General features: G+C 43.5%; 1 protein-coding gene across 2 annotated transcripts; it reads left to right on the top strand.

The window, feature by feature from the left end:
* Positions 1 to 424: 424 nt before the first annotated feature.
* On the top strand, positions 425 to 18,151 carry ppp1r12c (protein phosphatase 1, regulatory subunit 12C). 2 transcript variants are annotated; one of them, XM_030745554.1, is made up of 20 exons: positions 425 to 777; positions 3,371 to 3,545; positions 3,639 to 3,769; positions 4,098 to 4,216; positions 4,441 to 4,600; positions 4,755 to 4,899; positions 4,977 to 5,051; positions 5,138 to 5,211; positions 5,410 to 5,522; positions 5,611 to 5,678; positions 6,730 to 6,872; positions 7,015 to 7,102; positions 7,312 to 7,429; positions 10,075 to 10,196; positions 11,734 to 11,789; positions 13,542 to 13,581; positions 13,849 to 13,953; positions 14,612 to 14,662; positions 15,454 to 15,504; positions 16,923 to 18,151. In XM_030745554.1, exons 1-20 carry the CDS (start codon positions 584 to 586, stop codon positions 17,007 to 17,009), a joined length of 2,115 nt encoding a protein of 704 aa, XP_030601414.1. In that variant the 5' UTR covers positions 425 to 583; the 3' UTR covers positions 17,010 to 18,151. The 2 variants fall into 2 exon arrangements, with proteins under 2 accessions (XP_030601414.1, XP_030601366.1); XM_030745506.1 differs by having other exon boundaries at positions 13,849 to 13,962.
* The last annotated feature ends 8,005 nt before the right edge of the window (positions 18,152 to 26,156 follow it).

The raw sequence follows: 26,156 nt of genomic DNA, 5'->3' as shown, positions 1-26,156 counted from the left end.
ATGTGAGATGGACCTGTCTAATACTATAGGGCCCTAACATTGTGGTATAAAGTATCTTGAGATGACTTGTTGCAAATTGGTGCTATAAAACTGAGATAGTCATGAAATCATTTAACAAACTGATAGTCTAAACCATTTGAGCATTGCTTTTTCAGTAGACTACTGTGAACTACTGGATCAAATGATTTGAGTAGGTCAATAAAAAAGTACAGCACAGTATTTTCAGTGCTTCTACCATTTGTGCTGTCCTTTATTGGCAAGTAAACGTGAAGCTAAAATTGACTGTGAGAAAGCACAATGGCAGGAAGTGCAGCAGCATATCTGCACAGGCATTAAGCTATTTCGGTATTTCCCTTTCAGGAGCTGCTGCAAACGAGCGGTGATGACGTCACGCCGACAAGCCCGCACAGCCCTGCGCGTTCTTGGTGCCCGCGGGCACGAGCCGAGGCACCCTCCGCCACATAGAGCGGAGCCCGGAGCTAAACAACCAGGAAGTGAAAGCATACACATGGAGGGTGTGTCCATCGCTGCTGGCTCTGTGTGTGTTTTATTTTTAAAAACACGGTCCTCCGCGGACAACTAAATGGGAGACGCGGCGAGGACCAAGCGGCGGGAGCAGCTGAAGCGCTGGGCCGGCTCCTCCACCGACAGAGCGTCGGATGTGCCCAGGCTGAGGCGGCGGGGCGATGCCGGTGACGCAGGCGGGGAGCCCGAGGCCGAGCTCGACGACCCGCCGAAGGACCAGCCGCTGCCCGGGGGAGGAGGCGAGAGCCGACGGTCAGGAAACATCTCCTGTCAAACCGGCTAACAGCCTGCTAGCTTAGCTCCAACATCTGACTATAGGCTGAGGGAGGACTACGGTGCGGGGGTTTGAGCTGTGGGTGGACAGAATAATAGAATCACATCACAGCAGAAACACCCGCTCACAGTTTTTTATTTAAACTTTAAACGTTTATGTTGTCAGGCTTAATTTCAGAGGCCGAGGTTTGCTGTGCTGCAGCTAGCTAGCAAAGTGTTCTAGGTTAGGGTTTTTATGTCCATCCTTTTCACCGCTGCAGGTCTGAGCTGGCCTAAAAAACCCTTTTATAGCGCAGATATCAGAATTACGTTATGTTTTCCAGCCTGCTGTAATATGGGATTCACAGAGCTTCTTTTCAATTAGTGTGCCTTTTATTGAACCAAATTTTAAGCTGAAACGGAGCCTATTGCTAATTATAATGTTTCACTAGTTGTAGCAGCTGCCTAAAGTTGCCTGCCAGACATGATGCAACATTATGAATAATGGCGATGGAAACGAAGGTCAGTATTTAAGATGACAGACACAAGCAGGCCTTTGCCAGTATATTGAAGGCACATTTGTTTGCCAAATTAAAGTTGATATTCTTTATGAACAGATCTAGTAAGAGTGCGTTGCTGTTGTCAAAAGATGCTACAGAAAACCACACCTGTGAACTGATCTTGCAGTAATGATTAGTGCTCAAACATTTTTTTTTTTTTTTTTTTGGGGGGGGTGTAATTGCAATGTTTCTGACAAATTTGATTTGCGGTATACTACAAAATATAACAGACTGATGTAAATGAAATAATGTAATAAAGCAAAAACACCCCAGATTGCAGCCTTTACAGTCAGTTAATGGTTCAGTGGTGATGCATGGTCAGAGATGTATCATTTCTCTCCATCAAAGTCAGTTAGCACAGGCTTGACCCGCACTGTCCTCCTGCAAGAAATAATCAGTGGTGCAAAAAAAACAGTCCCCAGGAAATCAGGTATTTCTCTGTTGGTCTTACAAGGATGAGAGGGATGAGTTGGAGGCTCTGTTACAGAGTCTACAAGTATAAAAATGACTGCAATTCAGTTTATGGTCACGTCACTGAGAATTTCAAGCTCAGGCTGAATACAGCAGCATTGTTTCTGCATCACCAGGCCTTGTAGTTCTACCAACTCTTTCAGGCTGTCTTTATATTTGTATATGTCCTTGTTAAGTGTTTGTTTGTTTGTTTTTTTTAAAACCTTTGTTTAACCAGGAAGTCTCGAGATTAAGACTGTCTTGGCCCAAATAGGCAACATTTACCAGGGGCTCATGAAGAAAACCCACATAAGCAAACGGAAGATGCAAGCTCCCTGCCAGGCTTTGAATCTGGGCCCTGTTTGCTGGGAGGCAGCAGTGCTCGCTGTGCAGGTTAACAGTTGTAGGCCGTGCCTTAAAACAATGCTGATGCTTTGACCCAGCAAGGAGTCACTTTAAGTTCAGCAGGATGCTGGGCTTGTAGTGCACTGGTCAAAACCCTGAAGCTGATTAATGAGAATGAGGCCTTGCCAACCATCCTGAGGTTAGTTTACAAAAATAGAAACAAGATAAACAGCAAACGACTGGAAAAAACTTTTACTTTAGTGATTAATGCAGATGCAAACTGCGCTTCTTATAGTAGGTGTTTCTGTCTAGGACCAATACTTAAATGTAAAGCTTAATATATGGTACTGCATTGAATCCCTGCTGTAGCGGGTGTTATTTTGTGCAATTTGAACTGTGCGCTGGTGTGTCGTCATTGTTCTGCCATTGTGAAACTGCTCGTAACTCTTAAGTGACAGTTATTTTTACTGAAACTGAGGAAGGAGAGAAGAGTTAAGAACCAGCTGCAGCCATACCAAAGGCAGTATTAAAAAAAGACAGGTCTGCTTCCGGGTCTGAAAGTAATGCCGTGCCAGGGCGAAGTTGGATATCTGAGCTGGGAGTGACATCACTCCCAAGTTGAGTAAAGTTGGAAAAACCAGGGAAGAATAGGATTTGGTAGAGCCAACCGCATCACTAGCAGTTCAGTGCTTGTTTTGTTTTCTTGTGCCTAAAAACACTCAGTGCTCAGCTGTGGAGGCTTCATAACAGAACTTGTCTAACCAAAGGGTGATGGCACAGTGACTTTGTTCACATATCCACATAAACATTAAATACTGAGCATTAAATTATCCTGATGAGAACGCTGGGTACAATTAAAGCCCATTGCACTTTGTTTCAAAGACGCATTGTCCTTGTGTTAATCAGTGTACTATGTTTACACCACGAACTACAACTAATCAGACCTGTCACAGTTGCTGAGGTCTCTCTTGCTGCAGTGTGTAGTTACATTTATGCCGTTCTATATTCGGCTCTTTAGTTTGCACTGACACATTTGGGTTTACTTGGAAAAATTGTATTTTTCCGTTCAGAGTTTGGCCTTTGGTGTGTGTGTGTGTGTGTGTGTGTGTGTGTGTGTGTGTGTGTGTGTGTGTGTGTGTGTGTGTGTGTGTGTGTGTGTGTGTGTGTGTGTGTGTGTGTGTGTGTGTATTAGAGCTGGACAGTGAAGTGATGCAGCTGCCTGTGTCCTGTGTTTTCAGGAAAAAGGTGAAATTTGACATTGCTGCTGAGTTTCTCGCGGCCTGTGCCAGTGGAGACACGGAGGAGGCCAAGGCGATGCTGGAGGAGGCCAAACAAACCCAAAGGCAGAACGGGGAGGAGGCAGCAGAAATTATTAACTGCTCCAATGCGGACGGGATCACTGCTCTACATCAGGTGAGGCAGTTTCTCCACCTGAGGTTTTATAGGCTTATGAATACAATTTAAGTGCAGTTTCTCATTTTTGTCTTTTTTTTTTCTTCAACACAGGCCTGCATAGACTGCAGCATAGAAATCGTGACCTTCCTTTTGGAGCACAGTGCCAGTGTGAACCAGGTTGACAGTGAGGGATGGACGCCGCTGCACGTCGCTGCCTCCTGCGGCCACGCTGACATCACAGAGTGTGTATTACAGCAGAATACGACAGCTTTCCTTCTGTGTGTGCAGCTTCGGTGCCAGAGTCTTTCTGCATTCAACAATGCTAACATTGTTATCGTGTTTGGCAGCTGAAGCATGAGTGGGCCGTGCCAGCACACACACACGCAGCTCAGAAGATTTAAAAATTGATGCTTTTTTTTTGTTTGTTTATATAGTCAGTGACTAATGCTTTTGTTCAAATGTGCCTGCACCACAAACACAGATAACATGATTAGAAATTTTCTGTTAGAGGTGATTTTTGTTGGCCTCCTTAGGTTAAAGGAATTGTCTCCACCTCCATGTTTTTGTCAGGTTCCTCCTGAAGCGAGGTGCCTCTCTCACTGCTGTGAACTGTGATGGTGATGTTCCTGTGGACATTGCTCTGGATGAAACCACTGAGTCCATTCTTCAGAGTTACACTCGGAGACAGGGTAAGGAAGGATCTTTCTGCGTGTGTATTGGTCAGAAAGCAAAAACCTCAAGACAAGGAAGTCATATAAATTTTTCTATTTTATTTTATTCTATTCTATTTTTAGTTTTCTGTACTGAGCTGCTGTAACGCGCAAATTTCCCCGTCGTGGGATCATTAAAGTTTTATCTTATCTTATCTTATCTTAAATCAGACACCTTTATTTGGCATTACATTTCTGTACAGGCGTGGATGTGGAGGCAGCTAAACGGTGGGAGGAGGAACAAATCACGGCGGACGCCCGCACTTGGCTGACTGAGGGCCCTCCTGCTGACGTGCGGCACCCAAAGACTGGAGCCACCCCGCTGCATGTGGCTGCAGCCAAAGGCTACCTCGAGGCCCTGAAGTAAACTTCTTTTTATGAACTTGACCTGTTTTGTTGTTGTTTTTTTTTTTTGCCAGCAAGCCTGAAACTCACATTTTCATTGAGGGCACGTGTTTGTCTGGACCAGGCGCTGCTTCTATTTGGAGTTTAGTTCACATTTTCTTTTGCTGTTCAGGATACTGTGTCAGTGTGGGCTGGATGTGTCTGCTGTGGACTTTGACGGCTGGACACCTCTCCATGCTGCAGCTCACTGGGGTCAGGGCGAGGCCTGTCGCATCCTGGCTGAACAGCTGTGCAATATGGAGGCTCGCAGCAATGGGGTGAGGCCTGGAAAATGAAAACTTAAATTGCTGCATCACGGTTCAGCCTATTTATCAGTTTTCTTGAATGCTTTTAGGGTCAGACACCGTTTGATGTTGCTGATGAAAGTGTTTCGGGGCTCCTGGAAGAATTATCTGTAAAACAGGCCAATGTAAGTTTGTCTTTACCTGATATTGTGCATTTATGGAATCTAGAAGCTTGGTTTTCTTGTTCATACCTGTTCTTTCTGTTTCATAGTGGCGTAATGAGATGTCAGTATTGGACAGGCAACCAGGGTCCAACGCTACGAATGCACAAAACAAACGGCGGAGGTGAATATCCATCTGTTTCTTATCCTGAATTAAATTCATGTCTGTTTGTGTGAAGCTTGTTCCAGTGAAACATTTAAAAGCGAACACCCGCATATCTTAGTGAAAGTAACAGATTTGGGCAGATTACTATGGTAGATGCACAGTAAAACAAGAGTAAAATGTTCCTTGGGGCTTCTGTCTCCCATATTCTGCTTCCAGGAGCTCCGTGTGCAGGATGAGCAGCAGAGAAAAGATGACTTTGCAGGACCAATCCAAGGAGAGGGGCATTTCAGGAGGCCTGGACCTGAGCGAGGAGAAAGAGAGCAGCCCCGGTAAACCACTCTGGTCGTGAGCACTACGTGCTCTGCAAATCTGCATCAGTGTGCTGATTGTTATAAATGCTTGTTCTGTTTTTCCCAGAAAGCTCAACCGTCTCCAGTCCAGACACAGAGAGTGTGACGACATCTGCCGTCAGTCCTGCTGATAAGGTATACCAAAAAATCTCAGTTTATCATACAGCAGGTTTCATTTTCAGCAAGTGTTATATAATGATGGGCAGTGCATGTGATTAGATATGATTAAAGAAAAGTTTTATGCTACTGTGATGCTTTTAAATGAGCTGAAAAGTATTTTATTGTACCATCGTTACTCAAAAATAAAATCTGCACCAAGGAAGCAGCAGCCTGCAAGGCTAACAAAAAACAAAGCTGAGGCTACAGAGCATAAAAACTGTAAATGCAAACTGAAGTCCACTTAGCAGAAATAAATAGGTTATGATAAATATATATGCTTAGTAATTTTATTTTTAGTAACCTTAAAGGTTCAACATTTGTGGCTTTGACAGGAGTCCTGACAAATCTGTCTCCACCTCCACATATTGGAGTCATTGAACTGGATCTCTCAGTTGTGTTTGTGCTGTTGGTTCTTAGTGGAGCATTTTAATGGCATTTTTAGATAATGGATAAATAATATGGCGCAGACTAAGAAGTCTGTGACTTGGGTTTGGTGAATGAAGTTGTTGTACTTTATTAATCTGACCTCGGCACTGATTAGCAAGTGTGTTTGTGGAGCCGCACTCAAAACGCAACACCGTGGCCTCGACACGGGGAAATCCACAAATCCGTGGATGGCGCTGCTGCGGCCCGTCTTGCTGCACATAAAAGATGAGCATCACCGATTGCTTAGAGAAGTCCTGTTTGTGAAACGTTGAGCTGAACATTTTCATTATTGCTATCTTCGGTTTTTGAACCTAGAGATGATGAGCGGGGGGACACTGCACGCTCATGTGGGGAGGGGGTCAGTTGTCTTGGCGTCCATGTTAATAAACACAAGATGGTAAGATTCGCTGTAACAACCCAGTTACAAGTATACGTATGTCTGTTCACCCAGCATTTAGACAGACCCCTGATGCCAACTGGGAAAAAAAAATCAGCAGCATGCTGACATTACTTTTCTCACTGAGGTCATCAATCAGAATCTGTGGTGGTGGCAGTTAATCCGTTCACTTTTTTTTTTTCTTCCCTTCTCTATGTGATCCAGACACCAACGGATAAAGAGGAGGAGGAGGAGAAGGAGGAGAAGGAGCAGGACAAGGCGAACCGCACTGCCAGAGTACAACCCACACCTCAGACTAGGGACGCTGCAGCCGAGAGTCCCAGCACTCCCAACGCTGACAGGCGCAAGTAAGAGACGGAGGATATTTATACTTTACTAGCAGTTAAAGCGCTTTTTAAAAACCTAATGATTTCAAGCAAATGCATTGTGGTTTTAGTAAATGTACATCTGATAAGGAAATGAGTCATTTGTCACTGTTTGTGTGTCTAGGTTCCAGGCTCCATCTAGGGACGAAGAGTCCGAGTCTCAGAGGAAAGCTCGCTCTAAGCTGTTGCGCCAGTCTCGTCGCTCCACACAGGTAATACTCACGTGTGCCCCTTATCCAGATTCACTACTCTGTTCACTGGTCTCAACACTACACAACATTAAACAGTTGGGCAAACAGATGTGCTGAACCTCATTATTCCAGGATCGTAGGGCGACTTTAACAGCAGCACAGGTACTGAGTTACCAGGTGTGTACTGCCTTATTTTTATGGGTGGTTTTGTTTTTGCTCCGTGCTGGCAGGGTGTGACTCTGACAGACCTCAAAGAAGCAGAGAAGTGTGTGGCCAAGTCTGCCGATCCTTCACCTCGATACATCCATCCTGTCAGCCCCATCGTCACCGTCACACCTGCAGAAAGGGGTGAGTGTTGCTACAAAGTGACCAGTGAGCTGCGAACTCAAAAACGGCCTAAAAGATTCTTTAAAGTCAGAAGAATCTGATCACTTTTACTATAAAAGTCATTGTTCTGTATGTATTGTGCTAGTCAAAGTTTAAAAAAAGGAATAGCAAGGACACAGAGTGTTGTCAGCTCTCAAAATGATCTTCTCGTACACCTCCACCCTGCTTTCAGCTAAGCTGCTATCGTTAGATCGAAGCCCTGTTCTGACCCCGTGTTTCCTGGGTCACCTCAGAACAAGCATCGACTTCTATGTGAAACTGAACCCACCGTGATTTCAGGGACTTGGGGTGTGTACAGAATATGGTTGTCATTCCCGAGTCTGAAAACGATATCCAATCTGGGAGTGTCTTTATCCCGTGTTTTTTTTCAAGTTGCAAACAGGGGGTGCCTTGTCTGGTTGCAAAAAGAAGCCATGTATGAAAATGAACATCCTTACAAAAGCACACAAACAAAGAAGTAAAACACACAAAAAAACCCAACAACAAACAGCAGCTGAAAGAGAAGTATAAAACAGAAAACAAGCACATACTCTTCTTCTGGTGTGTGTGTGTGTGTGTGTGTATTCGTCATGAAATGTACTTGGTAAGGAGGGTGAGAAGCCACAATAACGACCCCCAGAGTCAGAGTTAAACCCAGGCCCCCCCACAAGCACCGAAGACCCGAGAACCCGAGGACAACTGTGCGCCTAACCCAAGAGGAGGAGGAGGGCAGCCCCATCAGGGGCTCACATGGCCAAAGGGCAAGAGCCATGCACACAGACACACACAATAACAACTCATCCACTCATCAACCCAACACGTGGACGAATGAGTGCCCCCAGAGCCAGCAGTCACTCCAGAGTGCAGTGAGCACCACCCCCACACCCCAGCCAACCCCCATCCTGAGTCGGGTGCAGGAAACAGGGGTGTGAAAGGACCTGCCTGCTCCCCTCCCCACTCATCAGGAAGTTGAAATGTTGGATGCATGTGTCAGAATATGTGTGAGTGTGTGAAGTGTAAAAAGTGAGTGTGTCTGTATGAGAACTAGAGTGCTGTTAAAATTGAGGGGACAGATGCATGATGAGCACCTGACTGCCGACCAGCAGTGCTCACTCACACCTACACCCCCCAAAACCCTCAATGTCTAAAGTGTAAATCAAACTGAGGGGCAGACAGCAGTGAAGTAGCGAGTGGGGTCACTTCAGTAGTCTCACCATCACAAGTTTCTTAGTAAGTCCATCATGCGCCTGCTCGCCATGTCTGGATATTTCTGGTAGTGCTTTCTCTTCCTCTTTTTCACTGATACAGTTGTAACGTCAGATCTGTGAGAGTCACACTTCTAAATCAGCATAACTTTATATAGTCATTCTTCACACTGAAAGTTTGAGACCATTTGTTTATTGGTTACTGCTCAGTCATGGTTGTTTTCTAATGTAAGAGATTAGTTGACTTTAGTTTTAAACGGTGAGTCTTTTTCTGACTGCTGGCTCTCCTCGTCTGGTTTGTTTAAAGATTCAGGTATTTGTGTTATGCAGGGAGAACATCTGATGTCTCTGATTATGGAGTAGGATGTCTACTCTGTGTAGCAGCCTTCAAGTGTGGCTTTTCTCCTCCTGGCTGGTCTTTGCGGAGACTTCCTAAAGACCTGTGAGGACTCTGGCATCAACGTCCATGTTCTTGATCTTTTTGGGAATGTTCATTTTGTAAATTATCCTCCTTTTTTGACTCGAACGGGACCTTTAAAGCAGACTTTAATGCAGGTCAATCTTGTGACTGACAGATCAGCATTCAGTGTCCTTATTTGCAGTTTTCCAGAGCCATCCAGATTGGAGCCATGGGTGGGCTAGTTCTGGCCTCTGTGCCAAATATTACCGAGCTTCCAGGGAATCTATAAAAAAGCAGCACAAAGGTGCACCAAAAATGACGACTCGAAGGGGAAATCAGCCAAATTTTAGAAACTGTGCCACGATTTCAGTTTCATTTACCACATTTATAGACTCCTTAAGAATTTTAAAATGACAAAGTAAAATACTCAGGAACTGACTACCTGAGGAGTGCAACACCCATTGTGCTCTTTTTAGAGTCGCCTGTGTTTACGGTAAGACCACAATATAAATGACATGAAGTTTCTGGGTGGAGTGTTCTTAAGTCAGCGTCTTAAAGGAAATGATGGTTTCGCACATGCTGTAAAAGCTACTTCTGCGCATGTGGAGCGTTCTGTGGGTAGGTGGGGTGGCTACCACATTCTCAGAGGGCTACAGTGGAGATCATCTGACCTCTTTATCATATGTTTTTTTTAATCACTCCTTTACCACACTCCACCCTTATTTTTGTTTTTGTTGGGCTGATGCGGTTCACCCCCTGATACACATCTAATACCATGAGAGGAAATCAGTTTTTAAAGTTAACTTGCAGGAACATTAAGTTCAAAGCCAAACCCAGCAGTTTGTGCTGGATGAACTCATTCCTCACAGGCCTCGACATGCACGAAGGCAGGCAGCGCCGATAAGGCGGCTTTGGTGTGTTACGCAAAGTTTCATTTGGAAACTAATCTACGTTCGCGCATCGCTGTTATGTCTCAGTTCTGTACGCCTCAAGTGTTTTCTGTTTACTTCTATGTGTTTCAGACACAGACCCGCAGGTGAATCAGCCAGAGCCGGAGGGGGGGGATAAGCGCGCGGGAGCAAAGGACAGGCGCAATAAGAGGAGGGAAAGACGCTCCACGGGCATCGTTCAGCTGGGAGAAGAAGTAAGAGCGGTGCTGACAAAAACATTCAGTCATCTTTCCTGTTTATTGCAACATCGATGTCAGTGAGGGGGCACCCTTATCTCTCATTATGTAAATGAAGATGTGGACAAAAAAGGAAGTTGGAGTGGAAGTAGTAAATGACCATTTTGAACCTTAAATATGTGCAAAAGTGTCAGTTTTCATGAATTCCTTCCACATTCTAAGGTTCCTTAAATGACGAGGCCATATTTATTATAAAGGAAGTAGAGTGTGACACAATCTCACAATTCTGACTATAGTGTGCTTCATTTCTGTGTGACTGAAACCCCTGAATTAAATTTGGATGGGTGAGTGACTACTTGGAGCTGAAATTTGAATTTTTAGTTTCTCTAATAAGGACAGCTGAGGCTCAGGTGGTAGAGCCAGTCATCTACCGACAGCAAGGTCGGTGGAGCCAGGGATTGATCCACCAAGGTGCTCCTGATGCACCCCTCTGAGTTTGTAGAATAGATTGCCTTTTATTGTGATTATACAGGATGCACAATGAGATTGGAGGGAGTCTGTGGAGACAAATGCACAAAAACTAACAAATAAGAAATACAAAAAGTACAAGAAAGAGCACCGAAAGGAAGAGCTGTGAGCCGCTGCGTCTGTGCGCGCCGCCATCTTGTGTATGTTAGACAAAGTGCTTAGAGAGCGAGTGGGTGAGTGAGACCTGGACTAGGAAGTGCTTTGAGAGCTCACTTTAAAGAGAATGGTGGTACATAAGCACCAGCCCATTTAACATGTATTTATGCTCTAATTTAAAGATTTGAGGGCCTGCACAAACTCTAGCCTGATGATGCAGATGAATTTCAGAATTTCTTGTTGTTCATGTTGGTTTTTATAGTTTTGCAGCTGTTTATGAATGAATCGGAGATTCTAAAGGCCCAGTTTCAGAGTTTTCCTCTGGCTCTCAGTAGAAGGGGATGTCTGTAGAGTGTACAGAAAATAACAGACTAAATGGTTAAATATGTTTTGTGATTTCAAGGGCTTTGACTGGTCAATAAGACTAGAAAAACACTGTAAATGTAAAGATTCCTCTTTGCTTACACTTTTCTACCTGTGGGGGCTGCATGTGACCCGCTGTAGCCAGTGTTGATCGTGCATTAAAGCGCTGCAGCTCGCTAATACAAGATTAGTGGGACGTTCAGGTGAGCGAATGTGGGGGTAGAGCAGGTAATTGTGCAGTGAATTCACAGCGAGTGAGCGAATGGACGACGTGTGTGTCGGCAGGCAGCTACCTCGAGTATTTCCAGTAGTGAGGGCACGCCTGGACTACTTCCTGTCAGAAAAGTCAACTTGAGACTTGAGTCACACGAGTAACATTTACCTGGGTTCAGTATTCAGTTTACACTGAAAGAAGGAAATAACCTGCTGGATGTACTGTGTGTGTGTGTGTGTGTGTGTGTGTGTGTGTGTGTGTGTGTGTGTGTGTGTGTGAGAGTGAGTGAGAAACTAAGATAATTCAGATGATTATCGCGGTCTGACCGTCTGTGTGAACCATCTTATTTTTCAGAATGATGATGATCTTCATCCTGATGACAAAAACAGTAACAGCACAACTTCATTGCAGTGAGTTTCACTCATTCTTGTGGAGATGCAAACAATTTTGTTTCTCTTATTTCATAGACAGGATGTCTGTGTATTTCAGCTGTAATGAGTCTGTGAAGTTTTTAAAATGTAGCTTTATTTGTAAACCTGGTCCTGTTCTCTGTGCGTGGACGTTTTTGCTGGTTTGATCGGTTGTCCCAACAACACGTTCGCAGACCTGTTCAGCAGCAGGTTTGTTCATGATGAAATGATGGACTCAGTGTCAACCAGTATAAATCCAGCATGAGCAGCGCAGTTATAAGAGGATTAATTAGAGAGAATATTGAGCGATCATTATGATCTTTTACAGACTTGTTAGTTTTACAGAAGTGCTGTTTCAGTTGGGAGGGAATCATTGAGCCCAGTGTGGCACATTCCTCGATGCTGCGCCTAAATCATCACGAATGAAATAAGTGTGCCCCGAATACGCCCCTCTGATGTGACGCAAACAGCGGGAATGTTAAGTGAGCTGTACCTGAAATACAGTCCCCGTCCTGCCTGCAGCTCTGAGGAGGAGCTTCCCTCTTTTGCGTCACAAAACTCTTGTTTCTCCACCTTCTTCTTTTGGCTGCTCCCTTCAGGAATGGATCATCTGTCTCCATCTGATCCTTTCGCTTGTTTTCTCTTCTGTCCTCCTTCAGTGCATCCATGAACCTCTGTGGTTTCTTTATTTTCCTCCTGCCTGGCAGCTCCATCTTCAACATCTTTTTGCCAAAATATCCACATGTCCAGACCATCTTAGCCTCTCTTTGGCTCTCCATCTGATATTCCAGTTTGTGTCCATCCTGGTCAAAAATCATCAAAGCGTCTTTGACTCCACCACCTCCGGCTGGGCTTCCTGTCTTGTTATCTGTGCTCCGTCTCCATGCAGCATACACCAAACATCGTAGCAGGTCTCATTACCATCTTGTAAACCTGTCACACATCACCCCTGACACTCGTCTCTACCCTGCCTTCACTCTCTTCTTCACCTCTCTTGTGCACAGTCTGTTGTTTTGGATGAGTGGCCCCCAGGTATTTTAACTCGTCCACCTTCACTACATCGACTCTTCGCAGCTTCACCTTTCCACTTCCTACCCTTTCATCCTCACATGCATTCTGCCTTACTCTTAATGACTTTCACTCATTTGTTTTTCCATCCATCCATTCACTACTGCTTATCCTGTTCAGGGTTGCGGGGGGGCTGGAGCCTATCCCAGCTGACATAGGGCGAGAGGCAGGGTACACCCTGGACAGGTCGTCAGGCTGTCACAGGGCCAACACAGAAGGACCGACAACCATCCACAGTCACACCTATGGGCAAATTAGAGTAGCCAATTAACCAACTCCACACAGAGTGAAAGGGAGGGGCTAAGGTGGAATCAAACCCAGACCTTCCAGATGGTATTCTAACTGAGGCAGCAGTGCTAACCACTGTGCTGCCCTCATTTATTTTTCTTAAAAAAATCATATTCACTGTAGTTTCACTTTATATTTTGCACCACAGTGCAAGAGCCACTGAATTGGGGTGAAACATCGCGCCCTCCCATTTGTTACATTTTCTTTGGTCATCAACCAGAAGCGTGATCATTCTAAATAATTGATTCTAGTTTCGGTAATCTCCTCATAAGCAGAATCAGCCAATCACGGATCACCCCGTTGATGATGCATTGAGGGAACGGGGCCCATGAGTATCCATGTGTTGTTACTTTGGAGGATTTCCCCTCATGACTTTCTTTTTGTGTGTCTCTGCAGTGGGAGTCAGCTATCAGATACATCTACTGATTACAGACCGGTGCGTACTGACTCTCTCCACACACATACTAGAAAAACCGCCACAGGGCTGAAAGTGAAATACAGGTCACCTAATCCATGACAGGACCCACAGACCAAAACCTCAACCAAGCTGGTTCCACATGCACATAAAAAGCTGTTAAAGTTCTTGTTTCCTCTTCCAAATCCTTCAGAAATGTATTTATAAAAACAGAGATTGTCATTACAGCATGAACACTGGCTGGGTCGTTCCCCTCTGATAGTTGTGGTGTTTTTATTTCCTCCCCAGTTGTACTTCAAGATGCTGCAGGAGAATCTGACTCTGAAGGACAAACTACAGGAGATGGAGCTGCAGCTCAGCCAAAACAAAGTGGAGCTGGAAAGACTCCGACAGGTTCGGCAGGTTTGCTCATGCCTCTGACCTTTAACAGTGTGAGACATTTAAAAAAAAAAAAAGAGAGAGAGAGACATGCTCTGTGGGCTCTGACATTTATCTGTGTCGGCCACAGAAAGCAGAGGCAGCAAAATCAGCCCGAAAGGTCACAGTTACTCTTTTTAAAAGCAGCAAAGCATCAGAAACTCGCCTCAGGTATCAATTCAGTTTTATTTATATAGCACCAAATCGCAACAAACAGTTGCCTCAGAGCGCTTTGTATTGTAGGTAAACACCTTATCATATCAGAGCATCTACATTTAAATCGATCTATATAATACACACACATATTACATGGTTAAAGTTTCAAATAATAAAGACAAAGATGGAGGGGATGTCATCTCAGTCACACACCTCCGGCTGAGAATGAAGCCCCACCCATGTGCTGTTTAAACCTTCTGTTTACAAGGAGCAGCCAATCAGAGGAAAGACTGCTCAAAGAGAAGGGAAAGGCTGAACTGAGAGGCTGCACCAAAGGCCCGGTGGAAGATCAGGAGCTGGAGAATTTTATTTTGCAGAATTGAAGTTTCTGTTTTTTGTGCAGTTGATGTCTCGTTTTCATTGCAGCTCGTAAACTGAGTGCAGCATAAATTAATGAGTTTTTTTCTTTGTGTGGCAGAGTCAAGAGAACAGCACAGACCGACCGGCCCTGCTGGAGCTGGAGAAATACGTATGTTTCTTTTTGTTGTGTGTTTGTTTGTTTTGGGGGGGGGGGGGGGGGGGGGTTGAGCTGAAAAGCCCCTTGTGATTAAAATCTTTATCGAGGCAGACTTGGCCAGGAAACAAAAGCAGACATTGGGCAGTAATAAAGGATAATAAACCAAAGAAGGACCTGTAGGTACATAATGCTCAGCACAGGTGAGGAACACCTGCGCTCTTCAGTTACAGAAAGTTTTATTAGAGATTTGAACTTTCCAGGGGGAAGAGGATCATCACCTAACTTGCTATGAAAATGGGAAATGTGTGCAAACATACATGGAAATACAGCAGATAATACAGAGTTTAATTCTAATGAGTCACTATTTGTTGGGACCACCTTTAATCTTCAGCACAGGCTGAACTCTCTGAGGCAGCTTTCTTGTAATTTTAGTCTTTAGGAAAAGCTCTCCAGGCTTCCTGAAGGACACTCAAAGCTGAGAGAGAGTCCTGATATCTGCAGGCTACCAGCTACAGTGTCATTTGAGATCTGAGCGTGAGCTTTAAATGGAGGTTTCTAACGATTAACAACCAGCTTTAAACCAAGCTTAAATTTCCTGCTGAAACTGTGGGTGTTGACCATTTTCTCAACTTACTGCAAACTTGCAAGGTGTGAGAGTCTGAGAGCACATTAACAGCCCTGCAGGCTCTGCAGTGCATGAAGGGGAGGTTTTCATGTGGGCTGCTGTCAGAACTTTCTGCAGGTGAAACGTTTTTGTTCTGGCTGCTTCAGTCACTTTGACGCGCCCCTGTTTGTGTTCACAGGAGAAGCTGAAGCTCCAGAGGAAAGCAGTGGAACTGGAAGATGAGCTGAAGGTACAGATGTTCACTTCACAGCTGAATACTGACTGACACCAAAGTAAAATAGGAATAAAATATCCACTTTATACCTGCTGCACATTACATACACACAAACCCAAACCAGTGAGCTGTGTAGCATGGCTCGCAGAGTTATTCTCACCGTTTGCTTTCTGCAGCTCAAACAATTAACGTGATCATGTGAAGGACCTCTAACAAATACCAGCTATTAGGTAATAAAGAAAAAGCTGAAATTATTAGAAACTAAACGAGCAAACCCACTCTGGAAACTAAACCCTGAAACTAAACCAAGCTGGCCGCTCTGAAAGCATCACAGCAGGGCAGGTATCTGCAGCCCACGCACACGTGCATGGTTACTCAGTAATGTGGGCAGGTGAGACATGAGTTCTTGTGAAGAGCTCTGTGTCATGTAAAAGCTGGTGAGACCTGTTTGTGATGCAGATGTAATGTCAGATAATGCACACAGTTCTGCAGTCACCAGTAAAAAAATCTCTACAATGATGCTGCTTTAAACAAACCTGTAAATAAAAAGATGGAAGTAACCACAGGGTGGAGTTCATAAACACTGTGGGTGCTTCACACAAGTATGGATACCTGCTAATTAGTGCTGGGTAACAGACTGATAAAATGATGGGATGTCAGTCATCGAAGCTGCAGCACAGACCTCTTGGACGGTCCGTGCCACATTATTCCCTTAAAAATGCTCCGACAGGCACAAACGGGGCCGAGAAGATCGTCTCAGTGACTCCAGCTTAGCACACAAAACTGGTTAAAGCTGCTGGTTTCAAGTCAAAGCAGCCACACACCCCAACTTTTAACACCTCCCGCTGTACAGTTATGGGAAGGTAGAACCTATTCTTAAAGACTGAACCCTTTTCTTATAGCAGGATGTAAAAATGATTATTCCTGCTGTAACTTTGTGTATTTTAATGTCTGGGGAGACCCCATCAGGAGGCCAACGCCATCAGCTGGACTTTTAAGGTTGCTGCTTGCATCCGTGCAGCCGCAGCAAATAATGCACACAGCTTCAGTTGCCTTCAGATGATGTCATTCACTTCACTCTGACCCCAGTGGACCCTCGCGTACTGAACTTTGACACAGGTGTAGTGGGCTCACCTTGTAATCTGCCGTCAGGTTGAGGCGACTTGTCGTGTTTTGTGGTGGCCGGTTTGTGTGTTTCAGACAGAGCATAAAAATCTGGTTTGTGGAAGCTTCTGGTGTTTTTCCAACCCGATAGAAGTTTAGTGCACTAAATCTGTGCAGCAGAGGTAGAAAATGCACCACAGAGTCATAACAGAGCCTTTATGGGGGGAAATGCATCAGATCAGGTTAAAATCGGCCAGATTCTTCTTTTTTTTTTTGTTTTTTTTTTAAGAGTGTAAAAGCTGACCTGCTGTTCCCTGACGTGTCTGCAGGTTCTCGGGGACCTCCGAGCCGACAACCAGAGGCTCAAGGATGAGAATGCTGCTCTGATTCGAGTCATTAGCAAACTCTCAAGATGAACCTGGGACAGAAAATATTCACCTACACGGACATAAAGAGTATTACAGGATTTATGTTTGTCTGGCTCGGACGACACAAACGAGGAGGCGAGACACACACTGCACAACATTCAACAGTAACTGGAGTAACGTCATTGTCAGGGTTATTAAGCCTGTTTGGGCCTTTATAGTTTTGGCAGATCTACTGTAAACCAAGCTGAACTGCACCTCCTGTGGACGGACGGGATGTTCCTGCTCACTCCCACTTTTATTTTTTTAATTAAGTTTTTATTGTATTTTTCTTAACTGGAGTATTTTAATGTGCTTCGCTCTGGTGATCCTTTGTATTAAGAGACTTAAAGCCATGCCCAGTGAGAGCTCACCGTGACCTTTTAGGTAGCTTCCTGATGGGGTGAAACATTTACAGAAGAGCCAGTCAGGTGTTGTGGGGGCGGTTACTAGAAAAAGACACAAAAATAACTTCAATGTGCCAAAAAAAACCCAAAACAGCCCTTTTTTTTTTTTTTTTTTTTTTTTTTTGCATGTGCTTGGTTGGAAAACCACGTGGTCAGTGTTGTTTCTCAGGACGAGTCTTGAGTCGATGCTTTCTGTTTTTAGCTGGCTACTGTAAAACATGGACCAAATCCCTACGTCTCCCGGCTCCTCCGAATGTAAAACGTGTATATTTATGTACCGGCTGATACGGCTGTCCTGATGCGATGATCTGAGGGCGTAGTCGCAGCTTCTGCACAGAGGATGGAGAGTTCTGGGTGCTAATCATGGACATCAGGCACGGCTCGAGTTCAGAGAGACGTTTACAGAAAATATTTGTTACGCAGGTATTTCAGGAGGCTGTGGAGAATGCATGCTCTAACTTTACTGTTCTTTACTTGTAGTTCTATTTTGCCATTTTTGACTGGATGCTTATAAAAGCAGCGACCTCTGAGCGAAGTACTGACCGTGCGACAGGCGGCCGCCGTTCAACAGAGAGGCCGATGGGTCAATGTTTGAATGTTTACTTCAATTTTAAAGTGAAAACCACCAACAGAATTGCATGATGTTGTATTTTGAAGCTGTGCCTTTCAATATACATTTGTAAGTAATATTTCTATTTTGCTTTGGCAGCGTACACTGAGTATAAAATACAGTATGGGCTTAAATGATTAAGTATCTGTTGTGGGTTTGTTTTTAATTTTTCTTCACTTTTTCTTCAAAGTTTAGTAGAAACAAAAGTCCCAAAATATTTTTTTGTGTGATCCGTGGATCTGAAAGTCGTTCCACCTCACATTAATCATGTTCTACAGAAACTGGCTGCAATTCGGGAGCACAGCAGGGGGCGCCTGCAAGACGGTCTGCAGTAAATAAAATAAAACATTAACTGTGAAACCTAAAATCAATTGTGGGCCTCAGTCATATTTCAGAACATCACTCATGTCCTTTAGCTTTTCCTACAGGGAAGCAGATTTTGCCCACTAACACCTGGATTCTGCTCCTGGATGCTGATCGCTCAGTTCAGCATTTACAACAGGAGAAGCTCCCTCAGTGGCGCCTGTTTCCAAATGATAATTCGGCCTTCTGAGGGTCATTACACCTCAGAAAGGTCTCGGGAGGCTGCACACATTGAAATTAAAATAGCAGCTGCTGTAAAGTGTTTCAAGGTGCTGTGATGTTCCAAATTCTCACAGAAAGGTGTTTGACTACAGTTTAAACCTGCATTTTTAAAAATTTTTAAAAGGAAAACTAAAACTGGAACCCAACCACGTCTCTGTAGGTTCTCACTCTTGCAGGTCATGAGTGCAGGTCTAAAAGGCTTCTTTGATGTACTTCAAGATGCTTCACACCTCATCTGAAAGACTTCTTCAGTTCTTGATTGCTGAAGAGGAATCCCAGGTATTGAACCTGTGGTGGGGGCTTCACCTTCACCCCCAAACATGTCAGGGCAGAGATGATGTAGCAGTGTTAATTTCGTCAACGATTCTTTTTTTTTCATGATGAAAACGAGACGATAACTAAATTAAAAACTAAAATGATAAAAAACAATGACGAAATTAATTGACACAAAAATGCTTGGCGGGGACGACATCCAATCAGAACTCATTTAATTTTGTGACAGGGCGGGACAAGTTAGGAAAACATCCAATCAAACACACAGATGCACAAATTTGCTCTAAACCCGGGAAGGACAAACTAGCCTGTGATTGGTTGTTACTTCCGATAGAACTAAGTTATGTAACCAGTGTCAGCAGGAGAAAGAGAAGAGCCGATAGGGACACATTTGTCCTTTGGTGCTGTGACAAACTAAACGATGTGTAACCATGTGGGGCGACTATCTCGGGTAAAAACACGACAAATCTTAAACAGCATCTGCAAACCAGTCACCCAGATCTCCATGCAAAGGTCAGCATTTTAATGTCATGCAGAGTAAAGTGTTTTTCCCAGTTTGTGTTTAGAGAAAATCTCCACACCGCGGTGGATTAGCCTTTATAATCTTAGTCCTGAACACTGCCCTGTACCTTTCAGAGCGTCCTGCTGTAAAACGCTCGGATTATCTCAGTAAGGTGGTGTTAATGATCAGGTGTGTGGGAAGCAGGTGAAACGCTAATGTTAATATTAATAATATTGCATAACTTTTATTAAATGTTTAATTTTGTGTAAGTGTGTATAATGACTAATTCAAGGGAACTGAAGAAAAAGCATTTACATTTTAAACCTTTTATATTTTAGTCAACTAAATTCTTACGATAATTCGTCAACTAAAACTATTCAGATACTAAATTATGACTAAAACTAAATCAAAATTTGCTGTCAGAATTAAAACTGTGTTGTAGGACACCATCAGCACCTATAAAGCAGCCCTGAGATCCCTTCCAAGGTGGCTGTGGGTCAGGAAGTATAGCAGGTAATCTACAAATTGAAGGTTGGTGGTTTAATTCCTAGCTACTCCAGTCTGTATGACCTTGGGCAAGATACTGAACCCCAAGTTGCTCTCCAGTGTAATCACCGGACTGTGAATGTTAGATAGTAAGCACTTAGATGTAGAAGGAAGTGCTTGAATGAATGGGTAAATGCAAACATGTCGCTTTGTGTACTCAGAGTAGAAAAGCGCTATACAGGTGCTGGTCATAAAATTAGAATATCATGAAAAAGTTGGTTTATTTCAGTAATTCCATTCAAAAAGTGAAACTTGTATATTATATTCATTCATTACACACAGACTGATATATTTCAAATGATTTTGATGATTATAACTGACAACTAATAAAAACCCCAAATTCAGTATCAGAAAATTAGAATATTAAGACCAATACACAAAAAAAGATTTTTAGAAATGTTGGCCAACTGAAAAGTATGAACATAAAAGTATGAGCATGTACTGCACTCAGTACTTAGTTGGGGCTCCTTTTGCCTGGATTACTGCAGTAATGTAGCGTGGCATGGAGTCGATCAGTCTGTGGCACTGCTCAGGTGTTATGAGAGCCCAGGTTGCTCTGATAGTGGCCTTCAGCTCTTCTGAATTGTTGGGTCTGGTGTATCACATCTTCCTCTTCACCATAGCCCATAGATTTTCTATGGGGTTAAAGGTCAGGTGAGTTTGCTGGCCAATTAAGAACAGGGATACCATGGTCCTTAAAGCAGGTACTGGTAGCTTTGGCACTGTGTGCAGGTGCCAAGTCCTGTTGGAAAATGAAATCTGCATCTCCATAAAATTGGTCAGCAGCAGGAAGTGCTCTAAAACTTCCTGGTAGATGGCTGCGTTGACCTTGGACCTCAGAAAACACAGTGGACCAACACCAGCAGATGACACGGCACCCCAAACCATCAATGACTGTGGAAACTTTACACTGGACCTCAGCCAGCGTGGACTCTGTGCCTCTCCTCTCTTCCTCCAGACTCTGGGACCTTGATTTCCAAAGGAAATGCAACATCGACTTTGATCAGAGAACATAACTTTGGAGCACTCAGCAGCAGTCCAGTCCTTTTTGTCTTTAGTCCAGGCGAGATGCTTCTGACGCCGTCTCTGTTCAAGAGCGGCTCGACACGAGGACTGTGACAGCTGAAACCATGTCTGCATACGTCTGTGTGTGGTGGTTCTTGAAGCACTGACTCCAGCTGCAGTCCACTCTTTGTGAATCTCCCCACATTTTTGAATGGGTTTGTTCCACAATCCTCTCCAGGGTGCAGTTATCCCTGTTGTTGTACACTTTTTTTCTACCACATCTTTTCCTTCCCTTCGCCTCTCTATTAATGTGCTTGGACTGCTCTAGGTGAGAGAGGGATCTGTGCAGCAGGTAGATGATGGCGTTGTCTAGCCCGATGCTGAGCTGGTCGGCGAACTGCAGTGGATCCAGCGCTGAGCTCACCAGAGGGCGAAGGTGCTGCAGGATGAACCTCTCCATGGTCTTCATCAGATGAGAAGTCAGGGCCACAGGTCTGTAGTGGTTGGTCTCCCTGGGGTGTGTGATCTTTGGCACTGGAACTATGCAGGAAGTCTGCCACATTTCAGGAACCCTCTCCAGATTAAAGCTATGTCATGGCCCGGGGTCCTTTTGACCCTGTGTGTTTTGTTTTTGCTTTATTTGGTCTGTTCTGGGTTTCTTTTCTTGTGGGGTTTTGTTATGTTTTGAGTTTCGAGCTCCTTGTGTTCCTGGGTGTTCAGTGTCCAGTCAGCATCTTTGTTCCCCCATCTGACTTCCTGTTTTATTTTGATAGTCATCTGGTCCCTGTGTGTTGTGTTGTGTTCAGTTTTGCTTCCCCCTGTCTCGTCAATGTAATTATGTTCAGCTGTGCTCCTCACCTGTTTCCACTGTCCTCATTAGTGCCCTGGTGTATTTAAGTCCTGTGTTTTCTCTTCCTGTTGTTGCGTCCTTGTTGCTTTGTCCTCTGTGTTTATATCCTGCTGTGTGCTTCCTGTTTGTTTGCCTGGTATCTGAATTCAAGTCTAGTTTATTTTTGTTCTTAGTTTTGCCACTGGTCCCGTCCACACCTGCCTGGCTCTGCCTCTGCCTGGCGTATCCTGCATTGGGGTCCTCTTCCTGCCGTTCCATGACGAGCTCAGGCTGAAAATATGCAGGACCACCTGACAGAGCTGGTCTGCACAGTCCCTGAGGAGTCTGGAGCTGATTCCATCCAGACCTGCTGCCGTCCTGATCTTTGTCTTAGAGAGAGACCTTTGACCTTTAACTTCAATTCAATTCAATTCAATTTTATTTATATAGCGCCAAATCACAACAAACTGTCGCCTCAAGGCGCTTTGTATTGTAGATAAAGACCCTACAATAATACAGAGAAAACCCAACAGTCAAAACGACCCCCTATGAGCAAGCACTTGGCGACAGTGGAAAGGAAAAACTCCCTTTTAACAGGAAGAAACCTCCAGCAGAACCAGGCTCAGGGAGGGGCAGTCATCTGCCGCGACCGGTTGGGCTGAGGGGAGAGAGACATGCTGTGGAAGAGAGCCAGAGATTAATATCAATTAATGATTAAATGCAGAGTGGAGTATAAACAAAGTAAATAAGGTGAATGAGAAACAGTGCATTATGGGAACCCCCAGCAGACTAGGCCTATAGCAGCATAACTAAGGGATGGTTCAGGGTCACCTGATCCAGCCCTAACTATAAGCTTTATCATAAAGGAAAGTTTTAAGCCTAATCTTAAAAATAGAGAGGGTGTCTGTCTCCCGAATCCAAGCTGGGAGCTGGTTCCACAGAAGAGGCGCCTGAAAGCTGAAGGCTCTGCCTCCCATTCTACTCTTAAGTATCCGAGGAACCACAAGTAAGCCAGCAGTCTGAGAGCGAAGTGCTCTGTTGGGGTGATATGGGACTATGAGGTCTTTGAGATAAGATGGTGCCTGATTATTCAAGACCTTGTATGTGAGGAGAAGGATTTTAAATTCTATTCTAGATTTAACAGGGAGCCAATGAAGAGAAGCCAATATGGGAGAAATCTGCTCTCTCTTTCTAGTCCCTGTCAGTACTCTAGCTGCAGCATTTTGGATCAGCTGAAGGCTTTTCAGGGAGCTTTTAGGACAGCCTGATAATAATGAATTACAATAGTCCACCCTAGAAGTAATAAATGCATGAATTAGCTTTTCAGCATCACTCTGAGAAAGGATGTTTCTAATTTTAGAAATATTGTGCAAATGCAAAAAAGCGGTCCAGCATATTTGTTTAATATGTGCATTGAAGGACATATCCTGGTCAAAAATGACTCCAAGATTTCTCACAGTGTTACTGGAGGCCAAAGTAATGCCATCCAGAGTAAGTATCTGGTTAGACACCATGTTTCTAAGATTTGTGGGGCCGAGTACAAGAATTTCAGTTTTATCTGAATTTAAAAGCAGGAAATTAGAGGTCATCCAGGCCTTAATGTCTTTAAGACATTCCTGCAGTTTAACTAATTGATGTGTGTCATCTGGCTTCATTGATAGGTAAAGCTGAGTATCATCTGCATAACAATGAAAATTGATGCAGTGCTTTCTAATAATACTGCCTAAGGGAAGCATGTATAATGTAAATAAAATTGGTCCTAGCACAGAACCCTGTGGAACTCCATAATTAACCTTAGTGTGTGAAGAAGACTCCCCATTTACATGAACAAATTGGAGTCTATGAGATAAATATGATTCAAACCACTGCAGTGCAGTACCTTTAATACCTATAGCAAGCTCTAATCTCTGTAATAAAATGTTATGGTCAACAGTATCAAAGCTGCACTGAGGTCCAACAGGACAAGAACAGAGATGAGTCCACTGTCAGAGGCTCTAAGAAGAACATTGGTAACCTTCACTAATGCTGTTTCTGTACTGTGATGAATTCTGATGAATTCTTTAACTTGTCCCTTGATGCGGCTGTTAGAAAAGATGTAAGTTCATCAAAAAAGCACCCAGTGACATGCTGAACAAGAATATCAGGGAGTTTGTAAGGAAACAAGCTGATTTTATATTTTGCTTGGATTTTTAAATATCTTCTCATACAGAAGTGGATGGTATGATGTGGTGATTTTGGAAGGTAATAATTTCAAAACGCTGCAGTCAAACAGTTTGAAAATGCTCTGAGGCACCAGAGAACATGTTTAATGAGGATATGGTAATGTTTACAGAGAACTATTTGATTGTAATTTTGTATTTTTGAATATCTGCTGATGAAGCAGTAAGTGTGATTTAATAGTAGAGTAGTATTTAATAGATATGACTACAGTCTACGTACCAGGGTTATAATAGTTTTGGATTTTACATTATAGTTTAGTTTTAGTTAGTTTTTACTTTTTTTTCTCTAATTCAGTTAGTTTTAATTCGTTTTCAGAGTGGTTTTTCTCGTTTTTATTAGTTTTTATTTTTGGTTTCATGCTTAGTTTCAGTTAGTTTCAGTATTAGTTTTAGTATTTTCATACCTAATCAGGTGCAAGATTCAAGGCGCAAAAGTGACTATTGTGTAATGAAAACTTGACAAAAGATACCGTTTAAAGAAATATATTCAACAACCAACTGTTCACAAGACAGAAGCACTACATGCTAAATGTGTGTAATATTAAGGACACACATGAGCATCAACAGGGAGAAACAAAGAAAAACATAAACTCCCGAACACAATAAATTCTACAATAAACTCCACAATAAAGTTCAGCATCAGTGCAGCAGATTAACAACACCTACATGTGCTGTTTGACAAAAACAAACTCTTTGAAGGAGTCAAAGCTCAAATCCAGCTGCATCCTGATGTTCTCACCACCTGATGCTGCTTCTGTTTTGGAGCTAGCTTGGTTAGATGCTGCTAATTAGACTTGCAGGGTCTTTGTGGCCTCTGTACACAACCTACGGAAGTTGTCGACCTCATGTCCACATTTATGCTTGTGTAGCTGGATTGTGTGTTAATTACCTTGTGGTCGTGTGCAGGTGTTTTATATGCGGTGCAGGCTGGGACTTCTTTTTTGGTCCTCGCTCTTTGTGCTCAGTTTTTTGGCTGCAAACATATTTGTCCCTGTTTTTTTTCCACTTTCTTCATTCCTTCACGTCCATCCTGATAGTTTCAGCAGTCTCCTACCAGGAATTTGCTGACAGTTGTGAGTCCTTATATTGATGCTTTGATTGTTATTCCTGATTGTTATTCTCTCACTGATAAAGTAGCCGGAAACGCACAAGGACGCAACAGTTTAGTCACAACGTTCTGGGCTGCGTGGACCCGACAAGTAGTCCCGTTTCTCAGAGGCGCAGGCCAGGTTACCTGGTAGGATCAGAGCGGTTTCTGTAGCCGCTGCGCTTCTCAGGTGGACTTTGATGTTGCTGGTTTTTCCTGACTGAGAAATGTTCTGCACATTTTTCATCATCCACAACAAGACTTTCGATTCTATCTGTGCTTTTAGAACCTCCATACGGGACTCTGCCGCTTTCTCTGCAGACCGCAGCCATTACTTTGCGGACCAGCGCGGTGAGCGCACGCACATGCGCACTCACACACACAGTTGTCCTGTGGCGCTCCCAGCTTAAACTCGGAGAGCGGAAAAAATGATTTCATATCAATCCACAAGGCTTAAAAAAAAAACAAAAAAAAGTAAATGAAAGTCAGTTTATCGATAATTTCAGTTAGTTTTAGTTAGTTTTGTAAACTCACAATTCAGTTTTAATGAGTTATCGTTTTTTCCTTTTAATTATAGTTTTTATTTATTTCAGTTAACGACAATGTTTTTTCAATTTCAGTTTTCGTTATTTCGTTCGTTTTCGTTAACTATAATAACTCTGCTACGTACTAATATAAGCAGAGATATTATACATCAAAAATACATTAAAAACATCGGAAATCACTTCTTGGCACAACACCGGCAGCTGGAAAAGCTCAAGTTTCCAGATTTGATGTTTAGCTCCATGTTTGTGTGTGCAGATTTTCTCTGTTCTGAACTTAAACAAGAACTGCTGAGATCCAGACTGACTCTCACCTACGTGTCATTTTAAACATGGCTACCGCTGCTCTGGAGTCTCACCTGCCCTGTGTGCCCTTCACAGTGGTGTCAGTAGCTCACCTGTTGCTCTGTTATCAGAATTACACAGCAATATTTTTACAGTTTCTGTATGTTATAAATTTCAGTTGGAAATTCAGAGATTTATGCTCTACATTTGGTTACTTGATGTTTGGTTGTTGCATGGAAATGAAAGTATCAAATAACATTTAAATGCAT

Source organism: Archocentrus centrarchus, chromosome 1 (genome assembly GCF_007364275.1).
Source record: "Archocentrus centrarchus isolate MPI-CPG fArcCen1 chromosome 1, fArcCen1, whole genome shotgun sequence".
In the NCBI taxonomy this organism is placed as follows: domain Eukaryota; kingdom Metazoa; phylum Chordata; class Actinopteri; order Cichliformes; family Cichlidae; genus Archocentrus; species Archocentrus centrarchus.
This window is presented reverse-complemented; position numbering and strand designations above follow the sequence as displayed.

Excerpts from the sequence above, each read along its gene's own strand:
- ppp1r12c (XM_030745506.1), top strand. The coding sequence starts at position 584 with ATGGGAGACGCGGCGAGGACCAAGCGGCGGGAGCAGCTGAAGCGCTGG. Across the intron at positions 4,900-4,976 it reads TGGAGGCTCGCAGCAATGGG|GGTCAGACACCGTTTGATGT; the intron begins GTGAGGCCTGGA and ends GAATGCTTTTAG. Across the intron at positions 14,663-15,453 it reads TGCTGGAGCTGGAGAAATAC|GAGAAGCTGAAGCTCCAGAG; the intron begins GTATGTTTCTTT and ends TTGTGTTCACAG.